This window comes from Pezoporus flaviventris, unplaced genomic scaffold (assembly GCF_033815535.1).
Source record: "Pezoporus flaviventris isolate CSIRO_AGI_PZ_B2104156 unplaced genomic scaffold, CSIRO_AGI_Pfla_v1 ptg000021l, whole genome shotgun sequence".
NCBI lineage: Eukaryota > Metazoa > Chordata > Aves > Psittaciformes > Psittacidae > Pezoporus > Pezoporus flaviventris.
In genome coordinates this window covers 10,040,927-10,058,096 of record NW_026892569.1, presented here as the reverse complement: position 1 = coordinate 10,058,096, position 17,170 = coordinate 10,040,927, and the positions used below count along the sequence as shown (strand labels likewise).

Sequence of the window (17,170 nt, the reverse complement as noted above, 5' to 3'; positions counted from 1 at the left end):
CTGTAAAAAATGCACAGAATTGTAATTTGCTGTTACAGTACTGAATGCTTTAAAAAATACACATATTTAATAAAGATCAGATGGCCCTATAGCATGGAATCTAAATTTATCAGAAAGGTTACAGTCATTAAACCAACTTAGATTTGTTTTTAATGAATTATCAATAGATCCGGGTTTTTTTTGGCAATTAATCTGATGGATTAATTCTGATCCATCAGATTAATGGAACCACAAAAACAACCACCACCAGTCCCCATTCCCCCAGAATAAATCACTGGATAATTGCTATGTGATCCTTCAGCTCACTGAAATGCAGAAATTCTTTTATCAACTTTTGATTACACATTTGCCTAATTTTTTGCTTCTGTAAAATCAAAAAGCACCATATATACAATAAGGTATAATGCTAAATATTTCACCTTTTAATGATTTTTTCAGCATTTTATGAAAAACTTTTTAAATTTTCAAGTAGCCCATTTTTGAAAATCTTTCTCTATGCCCCTAAATAAAGAATGTTCTCAACCCCAGGAACATATATGTTATAAGAGAATCACAGAACCTGCTGGAAAAATGCACAGAACTCCTATCTGATCAAACTGGCTTTTAGTTTTAATGTCTCCAACCTCATTTAATCTATGAAATCTTCTGAAAGTGTGGTGTCTGTACAGCTCACTTGGAGAAAACAGTGACTTCATTTTGAAAAGAAAGCTCCTCATGACACATCAGTGTGCACTCACAGCCCAGAAAACAATCATGCCCTGGGCTGCATCCCCAGCAGCTTGACCAGCTAAAGGCTAGGTTTAGATTATATATAAAGAAGAAGTTCTTGGTATGAGGGTGGTGGGCCACTGGCACAGAGTGCCCAGAGAAGCTTTGGCTGCCCCATCCCTGGCAGTGTTCAAGGCCAGGTTGGATACAGGAGCTTGGAGCACCCTGCTCTAGTGGAAGGTGTCCCTGTCCGTGGCAGGGGGCTGGAACTTTAAGGTCCCTTCAAACCGTTTCCATGATTCTATGATCTGCAGTGACATGTGGCCAAAATTAGGAGTATCACAAGCTGTTTTTATTAAATCCTCTTTTAAGCCATCTTGGAATGATTTATAAAACCTTGATAGCTGGACAACAGTAGTGTCAATTTAGTCACTGCATGGAAAAATCTTGATTATATAAGCTTTCCTGTCCAGCATACAGAAAAGTGCATTTGTGATGTTTAAATATTCAAGTACATATATTTATTAAACTGAAAACAATATTTTAAGCTTCTCTTGGTTGAGAAGATATGGTGCACAAATGGAGAATAATTTGTCTAATATCAGTGCTTTAGTGTGCACGTACACTTTATTTACATACACTTTATGTGTATTTACATACACTTTATTTACATACACTTTATGTACACATGCATACATACTCGTCATGGTGTAGGACTCTGAAATGCAAAATTTTACCTTCTTTGTAGGCTTGACTACTTAATACTGAGGAATAAGAACAACTTATTGTTCTTATATTCCTTAATACTCAGGAATAAGAACAACTTTCAATTTCAGCTGGCTACTAAAAATCTCAGGTCTATTTTCCAGACTGAAAACACATGCCATTGGTTGACAGAGAACGCTCACCATGCTAAAATAAACCAAATTAAATGCAAAAAGGACCATCTTTTTTGAAGTACACAATTTACAAGAGTGAGGGAAAAAAAAACAACAAACCAAAAGAAAATCTTCTGTCATTCTGTTCAACAGCTGAATTTCTACCTTGAGCATCATCATACACATACAAAAGATCAGAATGGATAAATACGCAATGCTTTACTATGGTCCTACACAGTCAACTGCAGCAAATCTCATGTCTTAGGTAAAACCAACGTATTAAAAAAGGGTAATTAAAGAAAAAAAGGAGGAATAGTAGTTCAAGAATATGCAATGCTCTAAAAAATCTTTATGAGGCATTTACAAGGTTAACTTCAGACAGCTCAAATACTATGGGAAAAATTAAGCTATCATTAATTAGACTCCCAAATAAATTGAATCAAAAGTATTCTGAAAGCAAATGGCTTGTAAGTACTTGTATCAGGAAGATAATACAGTTTAACATTCTATTAGGTCCACTTTCAGGATTAAATTAACAATGCTATTCTGGTCTGTTGTTCAGAAGAAACATGATACCACAAAACATGTATTATGCTTAAAGAAGCTGCTCTGGGAGCTGTACATGCAAAGACCTCGTCCCCCAGTGTCAGTGATGGGATGTTTGTTTAATTCTAAAATATATTTTTAAGAATTAAATACAGTTCCATTTCTTTAAAACTGGAAAGAGTCTTGAGTAAGACTTCATCTTCAAGAGATGAGGAAAGAAACAAAGTAGGCCATATACCATAGAAAACTTCAGTGTACCACATCTGTCAGAGGCTTAATCAACAATCTTTTAAAAGTAAGCACTAACACTGTGAAATAGCCAATAGTCAGAAAATAACACATATGATGCAAGATAGCTCAAACCCCGCTAATTTCCCTACACAAAAGACATTTTAAGAGATGTGAAAAATAATCTGCTTTAATACACGTAGTACTGTTTTCTTCACGGAGCTCCCTAGCTGTACACTGTACAGGTTCTAGTACTTACAGTGTCAAATTCTTCCTGCAGTCTTATTTACATTTTTCCTCAGCAAACCTCTGAGGGCACAACAATCCGAGACAAATGTCGAGGTCACTTTTAGTCATACCACAGACATTTTCATCCAGTCTCCACTGCTGAGTATTCCAATCACAGAAAGCAGTCAGTAATGCTTTAAAGTGCCCTCTCTGTGACCCTGTTCCTCTGAAGGTCAAGTGCACTGTCGTTCCCTGTAACCAAGGAAGCAGAATCGATGTGTTCCTGCTGTTTTGCCAGCTGCTGAAGGAGTTTGTCTAATAGTAAGATTAATTTCATCTGGGGAAGACAGTCCTGGGTTACCGAACTTTCCCTTCCTCCTATTCTCTGTTCTTAAGCCCCTCAATTTGCTTATTCTCTGTGAATTGTAAGAGAGCAAAATGGAATCTGAGAAAAGAGTTGGCCTGTATCTTGAGTTAATTTCAAATCAGCAAAATTAAAAGGAAAATCCACCACGTTCCCTGTAGAGCATCTCCAGCCTTACTTATTTTTGCATTAAGGCTAAAGTTTTTTTTGTGCTTTTCAAAAGTTACTCAGGATAAGGAGGATTTGCTAAAATTCCCTCTGAATCCCCTAGCTCCTCCTTCTCTGATCACACGAACAGCAAGCAAAGGCAACTGCAGACGTTAAAAATGTAACTTTCTCACCCAACATGTTCAGAAATGCAACAAGCAACACCACTACAAAGCAGAAGCATGTCACAGCAATGAAACCATCTGAAACCATTACGAGGACAATTTTACAAGGTCCTAACAATACACTAAGTACAAACGTACACGCAATACTGGAGCACGCTCAGTAACTTCTGTGATACATTCACAGTTTCATAGAAGACAAACCTGATGAACCTTGCTCAAGGAAGAAAAACAACATATGGCCTACCTGCATGACAGGGATTTGGTGCTTGGCATCACAGTTTTCAATAAAACCATGCACTAAAGACATAGCTATCTTGAAAAAATCATGCAGATATAGCTAAAACTGCCAATATTTGCCTTAACTTGTTTACAACTTGTCTCTCACCACTGATAATGTAAAATTCAGGGCATGATTCTTTTTCTCCTTGCATTTAATTTTCCTCAATGAAAAATACGATACTCTGAAAAAGCCTCATTTTTTAAGTCCAGTGCCAAGATCCATGTTACATTTTCTCTGAAAAAATGAGCACATAGAATTTTAGCATACCTCAAAAAACTTCGAAATGTATTTGGCTGTATTAAGAACTGTATCTGACTGAAGACACAAATAGCAGGCAGACAGCCATTTATAAAGAAATGGTTCAATGTTAATACAATCATTGCATTAATTAATTCTTAATGAGATAATGCTGCTTATAACTGCCTTTCCATGAACAAAGTTTTCATGGTGCTATGCAGTGGATTTAATTTAAGAAGAAGGTGAATACTATGAAAAGTTGAACCACTGGCCAGGGAGAAATCACAGAGCTTCATACATTCTTGAGATGGAGCAATCTCTTCAGTGGCAAGATAAACCCATCACACTATGGTGCAATGGTGCATTTCTTGCACAAGGAATTAAAATGCCACATAGTTCATGTGTCTCAGATGTGATTACAGCGCTCAAGTTCTACCAAAAAAAGTCTAAGGTTTGCCAGTATTTCCACAGGGTTTTATTTCCATGTTTGTTTGGCAGTGTTTTCAAAAACTGTGGATTGCCAGATTGATACCTGGCCCAGCAAACTAGAGTGAAAATGCACTTGTTGGTTGTCAGTGACACTTTAGAGCTTTTTGAACTGACTCCTTAGATGTTACTTCCAGGTTCCTCACCAAGCCATTTTCCACACTATATCAAAATAATTTTTTTACATCTTTCATAAATATCAAATATTATTTTTTTTAGGGAAAAATGCTGTAAGGAGTCTCAAATCCATCTCAGGAAGCACAATGACGCACATTTCCTTCATAAACAAGGCTGCTTCTTGAACTAAAAATATCTTTTAATATCCAGAAGTAAGGTTAGTTCAGCAGGTCAGTAAAAACCCAAAACTAATGTCTAAAAAGTGGCCTTGACTACAGGTCTCTTAGCCTATTTGCCTTAATTCTTTATGAAATCCCTTAATTGTGTAATCATGTGATAAATGAGAGTAAATTTGAAGGATATTAAACCAAGTGGGTTTAAATAGACAAAAATTCTATTTTATTTTTTGACTGAAGTTTGCAAACTGAAGGAAATAAACAGGTTATTTTCTATCGCCATGATCACATGCAGTTTCAGCATTTGTAAGTTGATGCAGACATTTTAGTTGTTGAGCATCCACACTTCAGTGAATATACATCAAGACATTACTTAATAACAACTAGATTTTGTGCTCTTTTTCCTCATATTTGTAGGCAGAAAATGTAAAGCCTGATTTAAATGAATCACCCTACTGTAAATTCAATCTAAGTGAACTTCAAACACTGTTCTGAATTTAGATGACAACTCAAGAGATGAGCAGAAACCATTTATTTTCCAAAATGGTCAAGCTAATCACTGAATGACCAGAAATTTTGTTGCATTAGTTTTTAAATAATCCATAGTAAAGCCAAGTTTTTCAATAATGCATGTTGAATTTCCTACTTGCATTCGTAATACGGAGGCCACCAGAATAAAGTAAGGTAAACAGACCACATATGGGTTGTGCTGGTTTCTTGTTTGTCCCCAAGTGTAAAGCAATACTGTTCTATAAAGATTTTCTGTTCCATTTATGCTTAACTGTAAACAGCAATTTTGGACTGCCCAATATGATCTTCATTTCAAAAGCTCAGACACCAACTGTTGTGATATCATCTGTCACTCACCTCAGCCACCCGCTGAGTCTCCACTACCTGCTGAGCCAGCACCTCCACATTGGTTGCCATGGTGAAACAAGATCATTAGAGAACCTGTTTGAAAAGATGCCAGCAACTTCCATCAGGCACAAAATTAGGTTTCTTATTATTATTAAAGAAAGCTCCGATATGACTTTTTGATCATTTACAATACTGTTTGACATATAAGAAAATATGCCATGGATGCGTGCATGTGCACACATACATACACATATATGTACAGTACATGCATACTGGAATGATACTGTTCAAAAAGCTGAGGCACATTGTTATCCTTTTACTTTGTAAAGGCTCTAATACACTATTTTTACTAATTCAGCTGCAGAGAAGAGACGTTAGTTTCATAAATTAGAAAGGATTAATTTCAGTGTCAACTACTCATGCAGTTTGTGGAATTCAGATCTCTAAGGTCCTTTCCTCAACAAAAGGGAAGAGAAACCCTAAACTGCTTCTACACTACATGCAGAACAAGGAAACAGCAATCTAAGACCGCTGTTTTGAGCAAATTTTTATTAAGTCATTCTATAAAACTGCCATCTTCTTGCACAAATGGGGGAAATAAGCTTTCACATCTAAAACTTAGATTATCTAAACTAGTTTTATTATAATGTGATAGTATTATCACTCTTAGAAGAATATACTGCAGAATCATTTCATCCTATTTTGAGGATTATATTTTGAGAACTTCACATTCTTCAGGGTTATAAAAAATGCCGCAAAGTGAACAGAAAAAAGGAAGAAACAAAAGAAAAAAAACAACCCCACATTTCCAGTATGTTTTTAATGACCATTATTAGGGCTGTGTTTCTCCAAGGGTAAATTTAACTCAGATTACAAATTCAGGCATCCAGTTTTTAATTGTGACTTGGTCATTAAAGAGCCAGAGTTCTGACCCAGGCGTAGGAAATGAAAAGGCAGCCTGAATGATGGCCCATTCAATGTTTTATTGACAACCTTCTGGTGGTACTTGCAAAGCAATCATTTAGCATAAAATTAAAAAAAAAGATGAACAACAGCAAAATATGTAACGGAAAAATGCATTCATGTCTTTAGCACACCCCTTCTCCCTCCAGTTCAAATGCAACTTCTACAACATTAATGTTGAAATGTCAAAATTAATTCCGATAAAAAGACTAAATCATATAGTGGTAAACGAAATGTGAAAATTATTTTGTATATGTCAAAAGAAAACTATTCTTAACAATGCATAATCAAAATTCAGATTTGCCTATGGAAATCATATTTATGCTGGTTTTTCATGCAGCTTCTCATTTTTCTTCAAGTGTTTTCAATTTGTGCTGTGAAGCATTTGCACCAAAGCCATTTAATATCGAAGCTTGTGGATGGTTTCTCAGTGGTTCAGTAATTCCTTTCAGTGTTTTCTCCTATTTTAAATTCATTTTTTTTTATGTTCAGCAAGGAAGATAACCATATGCTTGTAATATGTGGTTTTCCCAGTGTTTAAAGATGCAGGAAGCTTTAAAGATGAGATATGTTGTTCATACGAATACCCTTCTAAGACACAATGAAGTTTTTGTTGTGGTAAGGCTCTGACAGATTTGCTGTTGGTGTTGTTATCCATCAAGGATTTTTGTACTTTCGACCTTCCCAAAACAGCGATAAGCTGAGGCTATCGGATCAAAAACAACTGGAAGCCCAGAGACTGTACACAGCCACACCAAGTAAGCTGGTTAGTGATACTCATGCCTAGAACGTGACACAACGCAAATAAGCTTCCTAGCAAACCCCTGAGCAGCAGAGGTCATAAAGAGAAAACAAAACAAAACAACCCACAAAACCCAAAGCAAGCCAATAAAACCAGGGGAGCCTAAAATTGCAAGAAGGCAGCCGGGCAGTATCTTCAGTGTAAGAGAGTGGCAGCCGCCTCAGCACGTTTAGACACGCTGCTGTCCCAAGCGGCAAACACCCATTAATTTCTGCCCCAGCTGCAGTGACCCTCAGCAGAAAGTTATACCCTCCGTTTGGGACATCCTGCGGGTATGACCCTGGCAGCATGACACGGCGAAAGGCCGAACTCAGGCTGTCTTGAGGGAACAACGTGCTCACACTGCCTGCCCGGCCGCATCAGCGGGGGTCTGGAAAACCGGGCAGGAAGGGCGGGTCTCGCAGGCCTGGCTCCGCCGGGCACCCCCGCTCACCGTCCCTGTGGCAGGAGCCCGGAAGGACTCCGTGCGGCAACGGACACGGCGCGGAGCCCGAGGAGAGAGCCCCGGCCGGCCGCCCGCTCCTCCCGCCCCACCTGACGGCCGCTTCCTTCCCGCCGCGCCGGCGCCTGCCCCCATTGGCTGTGGCCGCAGACGCGCCAGACCCTCCCGCGCCGTGAAACCACGCCCCTCCCGCTCCAGCCAATGACCTCACTGAAGACGCAGCACTCCCCCACACGCCGCCGATTGGCCGAGGCAACCGCCCGTAAGGGCCGCGGCCCCGCCTCTCGAGCAAGAGGGAAAACACCCGAGGGACGCGACTAAGCACAAGATGGCGGCGCTGGCTGGCCGCCAAGGCTCAGGCGGGGCTGCTGTGGCCGCCATTAGGCCCCCTCCCCCTCCCCGCCGGTACATCCTCATGTCAGGCTATAAGAGGCCCGGGAATGGCAGCAGGGGAGCGGCCGGTAAGATGGCGGCGGTCTCAGCCCCGTATGCAAAGTACCCGCCGCCCCCTCCCCTCCGCCCTCCCGGTGGCAAAGGTAAAAGGGTCGGGTTCAAGCCGCCGCCTCCGCCCGCTCAGACTCCATCTTCTCTCTCAGTGTCCGCGTCCCGAGCTCGTCATCGCCGCGACCCCCCGGACAGCAGGCTGCTCTCACCGAGACCGGACCGGCTCTGAGCTCAGGCGGCCCGCATTCCAGCCCGCCGGCTCCGCAACGGGACTCCCGCACCGGATCGGCCCAGCACCTCACAATGGTCCTCCCTCTCCCGCCAGGAGCTGCAGGCCAGCGAACGGCACAGCTGGCTCTCGCTTACCAGCGAAATACCGGAGTCTTCGCATCCCCCCTCCCCTTAAACAGAGCGCCACCCATCCCCTTTGCCGCTCGCGGGGGTGCCCCGAGCAGGGTCCCGGTGCTCACCCCCCCGCACCCCGTCCCTCCTCCTGGCCCCAACGGGACAAACCCCGCCGGGCCGCCTCAATTTTAAAAACCGTTTGTTTTTTTTTACCTCAGGAACTGGCGCCAAACGTGCCCTGGCGGTGACCCTGACCCGGGCCCCGGCGGGCCGGTGTTGGGCAGCGGTGCCCGGCGGTGGCCCTACCCCCGCAGGGCGGCGGCGGTGGTGAAGGGGCTATCGGGGTGCGGGGGGGCCGGGGCTGTGCTGCGGGGCTGCTGTGCGGGGGGTATGTTTTGGTTTGTGTGCCGTGCCCTGTGAAAGGTCAGAGTTCGTGACCCCGCCCGCCGCTGCCGCCGCCGCCTGAGAGCGTGTCCCCGCTTCCTCGTCCCCGCGCTAGGCCGGCCGCGGCCCCTTCATCCCCCTCGCGGGGCGGGGCTGGGGACGGCGGCGGGGAGGGGCTACCTGGGCCTCTCCGAGCCTCTCCGCGAAGGCTCCGCCGGGCAGCGCGGGCCCTCTCCGTCGGGCTGGCAGCGGCGCATGGAGTGCGGGGCGAGAGAGGAGGCTCCGGGCCTTGGAGGCCGGTGCTGGGTCGCTGCGGCTCCCCGACGGGAGAGGACGCAGGGCGGGCACCTGAGCCTGGACGATCCTGGTTCGCGCCCCACTATGGAACGCGGGGCGACGGTGCTTCCCTGCTCAGAGCAGCCCCCCGCAGCCAGGCCCGCGGCTGGAGGTGACAAGCGGAGGCGGTGATTGAGTGCGGGATGGGTGCTGGTGCCCATGTGTGTGTTCCCGAGAGTTGCTCAGCCGAAGGTGCTCTTGCAGTTGATGCTGGCACAGGGGCCGGCAGCAGGCTGGCCTGGGGTTTTCTTGCCTTCGCTAAGATCGGTGTCGTTGATGGGAGCTCTCCTAGCGGAGCTGGCTTGGGGGGGAAACGTTGTGCTTCCGAGTGAGTGACTGTAGGCATGAGCAGATGTGGTTCAGGACCTTACCTGCCACCTCCCGGTGCTTGTCATCTCTTCCTGGGGCTGTCCAATGTTGGCCTGTGACCCCGGTTTGCTGTTGTAGCTGTGTGTAGCTATTTCTTAACTTGCCCTTGTCAGGATATCTTGGTACTTCTACTAAGTTTCTGTTAAGTCTAGTTATTTTGGCAGAAGCTAACTTAAAGAGTGGTCGGATGAAAAAAAACCTTGAAGATCTGAAGTGATAGTAACTCTTGAAAGGAAACATGCAGGAGAAAGCAGCTGAATGTAGCAATCGCTGAAACAGGAGCTGCTGTTCAAGAAGCAGCCTAATTTGTTTGGGGTTTTTGGTTTTGTTTTTGGTCGGTTTTGTTAGAACAGGCTCTTTGGGGCAGGGAGATGAGAAATGAGGAATCGTGTATGAATTGCAGTCTTGTTACAAAACTGGAGTTAACATTCAAGCACGTGTATTTGCAATACATGAATAAAGGATAATGTTTTAAAAAATGTCTTGGGTGTTCACTACTGCAATGTTAAATATATGAAGAATCTTCAAATTCTCAAAATATGGACATGCACATCCCTTCAAAAGCAAATTTTTTTTTTTTTACTTCATAAAACATAGTATCATAGTGTAAGTATTTTTCTGTAACACACATAAATTTAGGGATTTTCCAAATTCTCATAACAGTAGGTTAGATGTTAGGGTAAGGATGTGTTTTCTTGTTATAAATCAAGGACAATGACTTGTGGAGCAGCTTGTATGAGTACAGCATATTTTTTAAATAGAGGATTTGGAAAAAAAAGCCCACCTTTTTAAAGTGAAATAAGGGAACAAACTGTTAGTCTGGCTTTAAACTGTGTGATGTGCATCTGTTGGATCATAGTTGTAAGTGAATTTAAACAATCTGGTTTTGTTCTTTATTTGCTATCCTAAAATGTTTTTATCAGAATTTTAAAAAAAAAAATATATTTTGATTACTTTTTTCACACCAGTTGTGTGTTCATAGTTAGGTAGAAAAGGATTTGAATCTTGTAGTCAGAGAATTCTCTAACAAGGCATAATATTGACAATGGTTATCTTGAGTTGTGCACTCTTCAGTGAACGGTTGTCGCTGAATAAACCAGAGGAGAGTCCAACTGTGAATAAAGATGCTTTTGATTTTGAGAGTTATTTTTATGAACAGGAATATTAGAATGTATAGAATGGGGAGGAAGTAGGCTAGGATGCTTTCAGTTAAATTTCTGCTTTATATAAACATCTCATTTTGAGCTCTTCAGGGAAATAATGTGTTATTTTTTTCCTTGGTAATTATATTTAATTTTGTTTTGCTGACTAGCAGATTCTCTTCCCTACACGCCTTAAAAGGGAGGGCCAGCATTTCAGTAGCTTTTGACTGCTAACCTGCTTGTTTCTACTTTTCTGATCTCTACCTGTCAGTATTTGGAGTAGGTTGAAATTTTGAGGTTTTCAGCTGATGCGTAGAGAGAGCCAGGACTTTTCAGTGACTTGCTGCATGTTTGTGTTTTGCCAGTTGTTAACTTTTCTGCAGTTGTTGTTCTATAATTGCTTACTAGATAAGTCATTTTCCCTCAGTAGGTCTTCTAAATCCTTTTCACTACTCCATGTTCAGAAGTATGCAAGAGTATCCTTGGAGGGGGATGTGTGTGTGTGTGTGTGCCTTTTTTTAACTGGCTTGGTTAAAGGCATGTTAGCTGTCATGACAAAGCTTTGCCAGTGGTCGTGGTGCATCTGAGAATTTACCAATTGGCTTAGCTCTGATAAATTAGAGGGATGAACTCTTGTTTATTGGTTTGCTCACCTCCATCTGTTCTGTCTTACAGTTGTGTTGTAACCTCTTTTGACATAGGTTGCTTTTCTTCTGGCTTTGTATATTGAAAACTGGTGTGATTCTGCACTCAGGCACTGCAGCAATAGCCTTGTGTGCCCTCTGCCCTTCTGCTGTATGGCAGTCCATCAGGCCTCCTGGCTGGGGAGGCTACTTCTCTTGCCTATGTAACTGCTGCTGTTGTTTCTTGGCCTTTTCAAGTGTTCTGCCTCAGCGTTGTGTTTAAGAATGCATCTCTGACTTGTCACTACTTTTTTTTTAATATGAACAGAATTCTTGTTAAAGTAACTTTGGTATTTGTCTGAGAAAAGACTGGAAATACAAGCATGCACATCTGAAGGCTCTACAAGTGCTGTCAAGGATTCTTACATAAACCTGCACAATTAATGATCTGCACTATCAATAGGTATTAATAATCTTTGGTAACTCAAGAGAAAATGAAAACATTTGTGTCTATAAACTGGTGTTAGTTTCTGAAGGATTTTCTTGATAATATGGTATATATTGGTAACTGGATGCATGTGTACTTGTGAAAGTGTTGCTGTGGCATAATGAAGTAGAACAGAAAAGGCCAGCAATCACTGGGATGCTAAGCCTATAAAGCAGGTGTGTGCCGATGATAATTTCCAGGCATGTTATATCATCACCCCACTGGATGCGTACCTGAGTGTACGGCCTGTTTCAGCAGGGTTTCCTCTCCTAGAGGCTTATGCATTGTGAGAATTTTGCTGTGGGAGGACCTTAGCACTGAAGATTGCTCACTTTAGATCCTAACTGATCTAGCAGCCTAGAGAAAAGGTGGGTTTATCTGTTCACATCACCATGCTTTTGAGCATACATGTTTTACTTCCTTGTTAAAGCCCAAGGTCTGAGGTACTTTGGGAAGCAGGGTATTCCACTTAGACCAGTGGTCTAGACTAGACTGTTAAAGCAAAATTCTGTAGCTTGAATGTTGTAGTAATTCTGGTTTGTTTTGAATATTGTGGATGAATAAATTGGCTATTGATTGCTGGAAGACAAATGCTTTAATGCTTTAAAGTTGTATTTTTCTGAGTGGTACTGGAAATGAAAATACAGTGTTGAGAATTCTGTATCTTAGGCAAAATCTGCAGATACCCTACTGGATGTTTTGCACATTTGAATTTGAAAAACCAAGTAAGATTGCTTAGTGTTACCTTGCAAAAATGTTCCAAGGTGTATATGCATGGATAGTTGTGAGGATTGGGGGAGGTGTTCATGAGTTAAAATGACATGCTTTCATAGTATTAATGATTTTATTGAAATAAAAGTACTGGTGTGTCATAACTTCTGAGTGTGTGATTTAGTTTGTTTCTTGTGTTTAAAAATAGTGAGCAAATTCTGAGTTCTGTTGTGCTAATCTCAACTGCGTGAAATTTTGGAAATGTTGAATTTGCAGCTCACAGGTAGTTAGTTGTAATAGTGGGAGGCTCTTATTTCTGTTATTGTTGTTATTTTTTGGGATGCCTCTAGAAGTAGGTGACACAAATGTACTACCTGTGCCCTAGTGAGACAAATGTCTTCTCTGTGGGCTTATTTAAAGTTAGTTAATAGCTAAAAAATACTGTAACTCCAAAATTCTGTGTGTTATGCCAAATTAAATGTAACAAATGGTTATAGATTCTTTAGCGTAGCTTTTAGTTGATGTCCCATCTTCTTTCATTCCTTTTTCATAAACTCCTCGTTCCACTTGCTGGCAAGTCTCTGACTGAAAGAAAGAATGGAAAGATGCTAGAATCAGAGATAATATGCTGCTTTTGCCTCCTCTGCTTCCTGCTCGGCAAGCTGAGGAAAGGTCTGGAGGACAGGAGTTATCTCCTTGTTCTTCCTTGTGTCTGCCACCCAAGAGAAGGCCTTGCAGCAGGTTTACTCTTAAGTTGTGGTGCGGAGTGCAGTCCTGCTTGCTGTGCAGCTGCACTGTGCGCGCTGAGGTTGGCAACAAGAAACGCAGTGATTCTGACAAATTTTGCTGTAGCTCTTGCAATAACTTCAGTGAAATATAGAATGTGTAGGCCCTTAACTGATTTAATAAGGAATACAGTATTGGATAACTCTGAAATTTGCTAAGTTTATTTAACAAACTTCTAAAAGAGCATTAGTAAACCATGCTTGTATAGCCCCTTTTTGGCTTTAGCTGTGACTAGAGAGAAATACGATCAATAGAAGATGCTGGAGGTTAAAAAGATGAGAGAGCACTGGGACACTCTAGAAGTAAAGGTTAATAACTTGATTGGCAGCAAAGAAAATAATGAAATCTGTCTACCATGCTGCGGTGAGCTGACCTTGGATTGCAGCCAGATGCTGACCCAGTCCCTCACTTCCCCCTCCTAAACAGGACAGGGGAAGAAAATGGGATGAAAACACTTGCAGGTTGAGGTAAAGACAGGTCACTTGCCAGTTAGTGTCATGGGCAAAACAGGCTTGACTTGGGGGAAGTGAATTTAACTAATTACCAGTTAAAATGGATTCGGATGGGGCAAAAAAACCCAAAAATTAACCAGTGCCTTCCCCTGCTGACCGTTTCTGCCGGGCCCCGTTTCACTCCTTGCCCCGGACCGCTCCACCTTGCCCTTCCGCTCCCACCCTCACGGTGGTGCGTGGGCGGCGGGGGCTCCAGCCGGGGCCTCACACCGCGTTTCACCTGTAGCCGTGAGAGCTCCTCTCCGCAGGCAGCCGTTCCTCTCAGGAAGTATTTACTGGTCCCAGCCGTGGTTCAGAGAGGGGTTTAGTGATGGTCTTTTTCAAACTGTTCCGCTGGTCACAGGGACCCTTTGGCTGTTCCCTCCGCGATAGCCGCCTCAAAAGAAGAAAAGGCTGTGCAACGCTGCCACCTGAGGAAGAGACCCTGTGGAAGTTGCACATCGCCCAGGAGAGCCGATTGAATTCCTCACTGACCAGAGGTAAGATGGGAGATGTGCACGCTTACAGGGATGGAAAGATGTTTTAGGTGTGGAAACAGGTGCTTTGATGCAAAGGTGAGCTGTGTAACTGCTCAGGCCAAAAATCCTTTGGTTGTGGTGGTGGTGGTGTTGGCAGTACAAGTACGTAATGGACTAAGAGAGGGTCAAAAGTCAGGGCAGGCAAAGAAACACAAAATAAAAGCAGGATTTAGTGTTATTCATGTGTTTGTAATGTTTGGGATTGACAGTATGGTAGAGCTCTCTTGGGCTGAGTTTTTTTGTTGTTGGATTTTGGTGGGTTTTGTTTGTTTTGGTGTGGGTTTTGGGGTTTTTTGTTCGTTTGTTGTTGTTAGTTTTGGTTTGTTGGTTTTGTTTGTTTGTTTTGTTTTAAGTTGTCATTTCAGGTGCTTAAAATCTTCATATAATTTTCCTGAAGCTTTTGAGGTAAAATTTAAAGAGCAAAGCTGGTATCTAGCATGGAAGAATCCACAGTTACAAGTGACTGAGAACGTTTTAACAGTATAAACTGTACAGCCTTGTTAATGCCACATTCAATTTAAATCTTTAATTGTTGTTAGATGACTTTTGAAGTATGAGTCTTTGTGCCTTGTGTTTGGGTTTTAATGGCGGGCAGGGCTGAGGGAAGCTGGTGACCTCCATCTTGTGGGCTTTTTGCCCTCGTATCTCTGTCACTGTCTCTTAGCAAAAGCGGGCTTGTTGTCTGCTCTAGCAGCACAGCATCGGCTCAGGAAGGGTACTGGTGTAGTCCAGGGCTAGACCAGCGGTGCTTGTGTGCCTGGCATGGGGTCTTGTCCTGTCTGAGCGCTCTCCAGCTCTAGAGTGACTTGAACTTTGTTTGAAGAAATAATGTAGCTGATGAAAAAAAAAGATTTTAAGTAGGCATATACTGTAAGATAGATCTCAATATTAATAGTAGATAATGGCTAATAAATTTAATGCTTTTCCATGAGTGGCAAAGTAAGCAGAAAATGAGATCAGCTTGCATCTGAGCTATTGACAGAGTAGCTAGTACATTGTGGCTTCCTACAGATCTGCTTTTTGTAACATTTGTGAAGGCGTGGAACTAAATCTTTGTTTTGAAAGACTAATACTAGCTACAGCTTAGGAAGAAAGAGGCGTTTGCAGGTAAATGGCATCTGGTAAACTGAGTATGTATCTCTAAGATGTTAAAATTTTCTAAAAGGTGATTGAAATGAGGGTAATTTCTGTCTGGTACTTGGCTTTGCTCAAATTAGATTAACAGTTGGACTGAAGTTGTGAGAATGTTTAAAGTTTTTTTTCCTCTTTCTTTGTGCTGTATTGAAACCATTTGTACCTGTAACTGAAGTAGAGTTGATTGGTAGGCGAGCTCTACAGGAGGTAAATGCAGCCTGGACTGAAATATGCCGTTGTAGCAATTAGGTCTAAATCCTGTTTCTACCAGAAGGCCTCCATTACCATATTATGATTTGATGCTCTTTCTTAGTTTGCCAGAGAATTGGTTAATAGGTGTCTGTTAACAGCAGCAAGAACTCCAAAGCTGGAATTAAAGAAGGTAAAAATAGTATAAAGGAAAAGCCTGTAGAACTGCATTTATGTTTTGCTCTTTTATTTTTCCACATTACTTGAAACAATGTTCAATAGCACTGTATCTTATTTTTTACAACAAAATAATTTCATGTATTAATTTCCTGCTTATAACTGAAAACGTCATATGACAGTCACTAAATGTCAGCACCTAAATCTTCATAATACTGTTGTTCTGTAATGCAGTTTTCTTTTGTCTGGGACCATGGTTAGAGATTTCAGTCTGTTGTCAACATAGTCTCTTTTTCTTTTTTCTCCTTTTTTTTTTTTTTTTTTTTGCCAGTGCAAAATATTTTTAAGGGAGGATAAACATTTACAGTGTATTGGTAGCAAGGCTATGGTTGTAACATGAGGGAGGAGTAACATTTACAGTGTATTGGTAGCAAGGCCATGATAACATGAAACAAAGAGTGTTCATTGATGAACATTGGTTTTCATCTATTAACTAAATACAAAAGTTTTACTTTTCTCATACATGGTTTCTGTTTGCTTTATGAAACTAACAGACTCAGATGTATCAACCCCAAAACAACTATATTTTTATTTAGTGGTAGGCATTTGGGGTTTTTAAGCTTATTTTTCCAGGTGATAAATTGAACTACCTTTATCATTTTGATACATATTATAGACCTTTAAAAATTCAGATAATTCTAAACAGTTTGTTAGGGTCAGAAATTCAGATATCCATTAAGCTTCTTGAAGAAAGGTAAAAAAGTAATAAAAATCCACCCCTGAATATATTTTAATGTAAGTAAATTCTTGAACATGGTATTTTTATACAAAGATATATTTTAATCATAAATGCAGTTCTATTCTTCAATCAAATATTATGACAAATATAGGACATAAAACCATTTTATTGTAATGGTTAAAACACAACTTCTCAACCTTCTTTATAGAAAAAAAAAAAGAAACACAACCCCCCCAACCCCCAAAATAAAATAAAATTCAAAATAAAAAACAAACCCAAAACAAACAAATTCAAACCCCCCCGAACTCCAGAGGTCTGTATCCTCAGCTGTTATAAAGCAGCACAGCATCTTTGAAGTCACAGACGCTTGGCTGCTGAGAATCCAGCCCTGGAGATATAGTGCACAACAGCAGTCTGATGGAAGATGCATTTAGCCACAGGAGTTCCAAGCACTCCAGCTGAGCAGGTTCAGACAAGTGCATTTCAGCCCACCAGCATATTGCAAATGGTGTGCTGGTTATATGGATTAAACTTTTGATGACATTTTTCATAACAAGAACAGCAGAAACAATAGGAGCTTTGGAAACAAGGATAGACTATTTAAATAGATGATAGTAAAAATCTTAACA

The 17,170-nt window shown here is 41.5% G+C and overlaps 2 protein-coding genes across 7 annotated transcripts in view; one reads left to right on the top strand and one right to left on the bottom strand.

Moving 5' to 3' along the window:
- NR2C2 (nuclear receptor subfamily 2 group C member 2) overlaps positions 1–8,785 on the bottom strand; it is a 32,011-nt gene extending 23,226 nt beyond the window's left edge. For 3 of the 5 annotated variants that reach the window (XM_061455969.1, XM_061455971.1, XM_061455974.1), the window contains exons 1-2: positions 8,648–8,785; positions 5,448–5,531 (exon numbers count right to left, since the gene is read on the bottom strand). In XM_061455969.1, coding sequence (XP_061311953.1) covers positions 5,448–5,507 — 60 coding nt within the window. In that variant the 5' untranslated portion in view covers positions 5,508–5,531; positions 8,648–8,785. Of the gene's footprint in view, positions 1–5,447; positions 5,532–7,452; positions 7,708–8,647 lie in introns of those variants that run through there. The other 2 variants (XM_061455970.1, XM_061455973.1) reach the window with 2 other exon arrangements.
- IFT122 (intraflagellar transport 122) overlaps positions 1–17,170 on the top strand; it is a 429,684-nt gene that overhangs the window by 310,708 nt on the left and 101,806 nt on the right. The gene's annotated exons all lie outside the window — the stretch shown is intronic.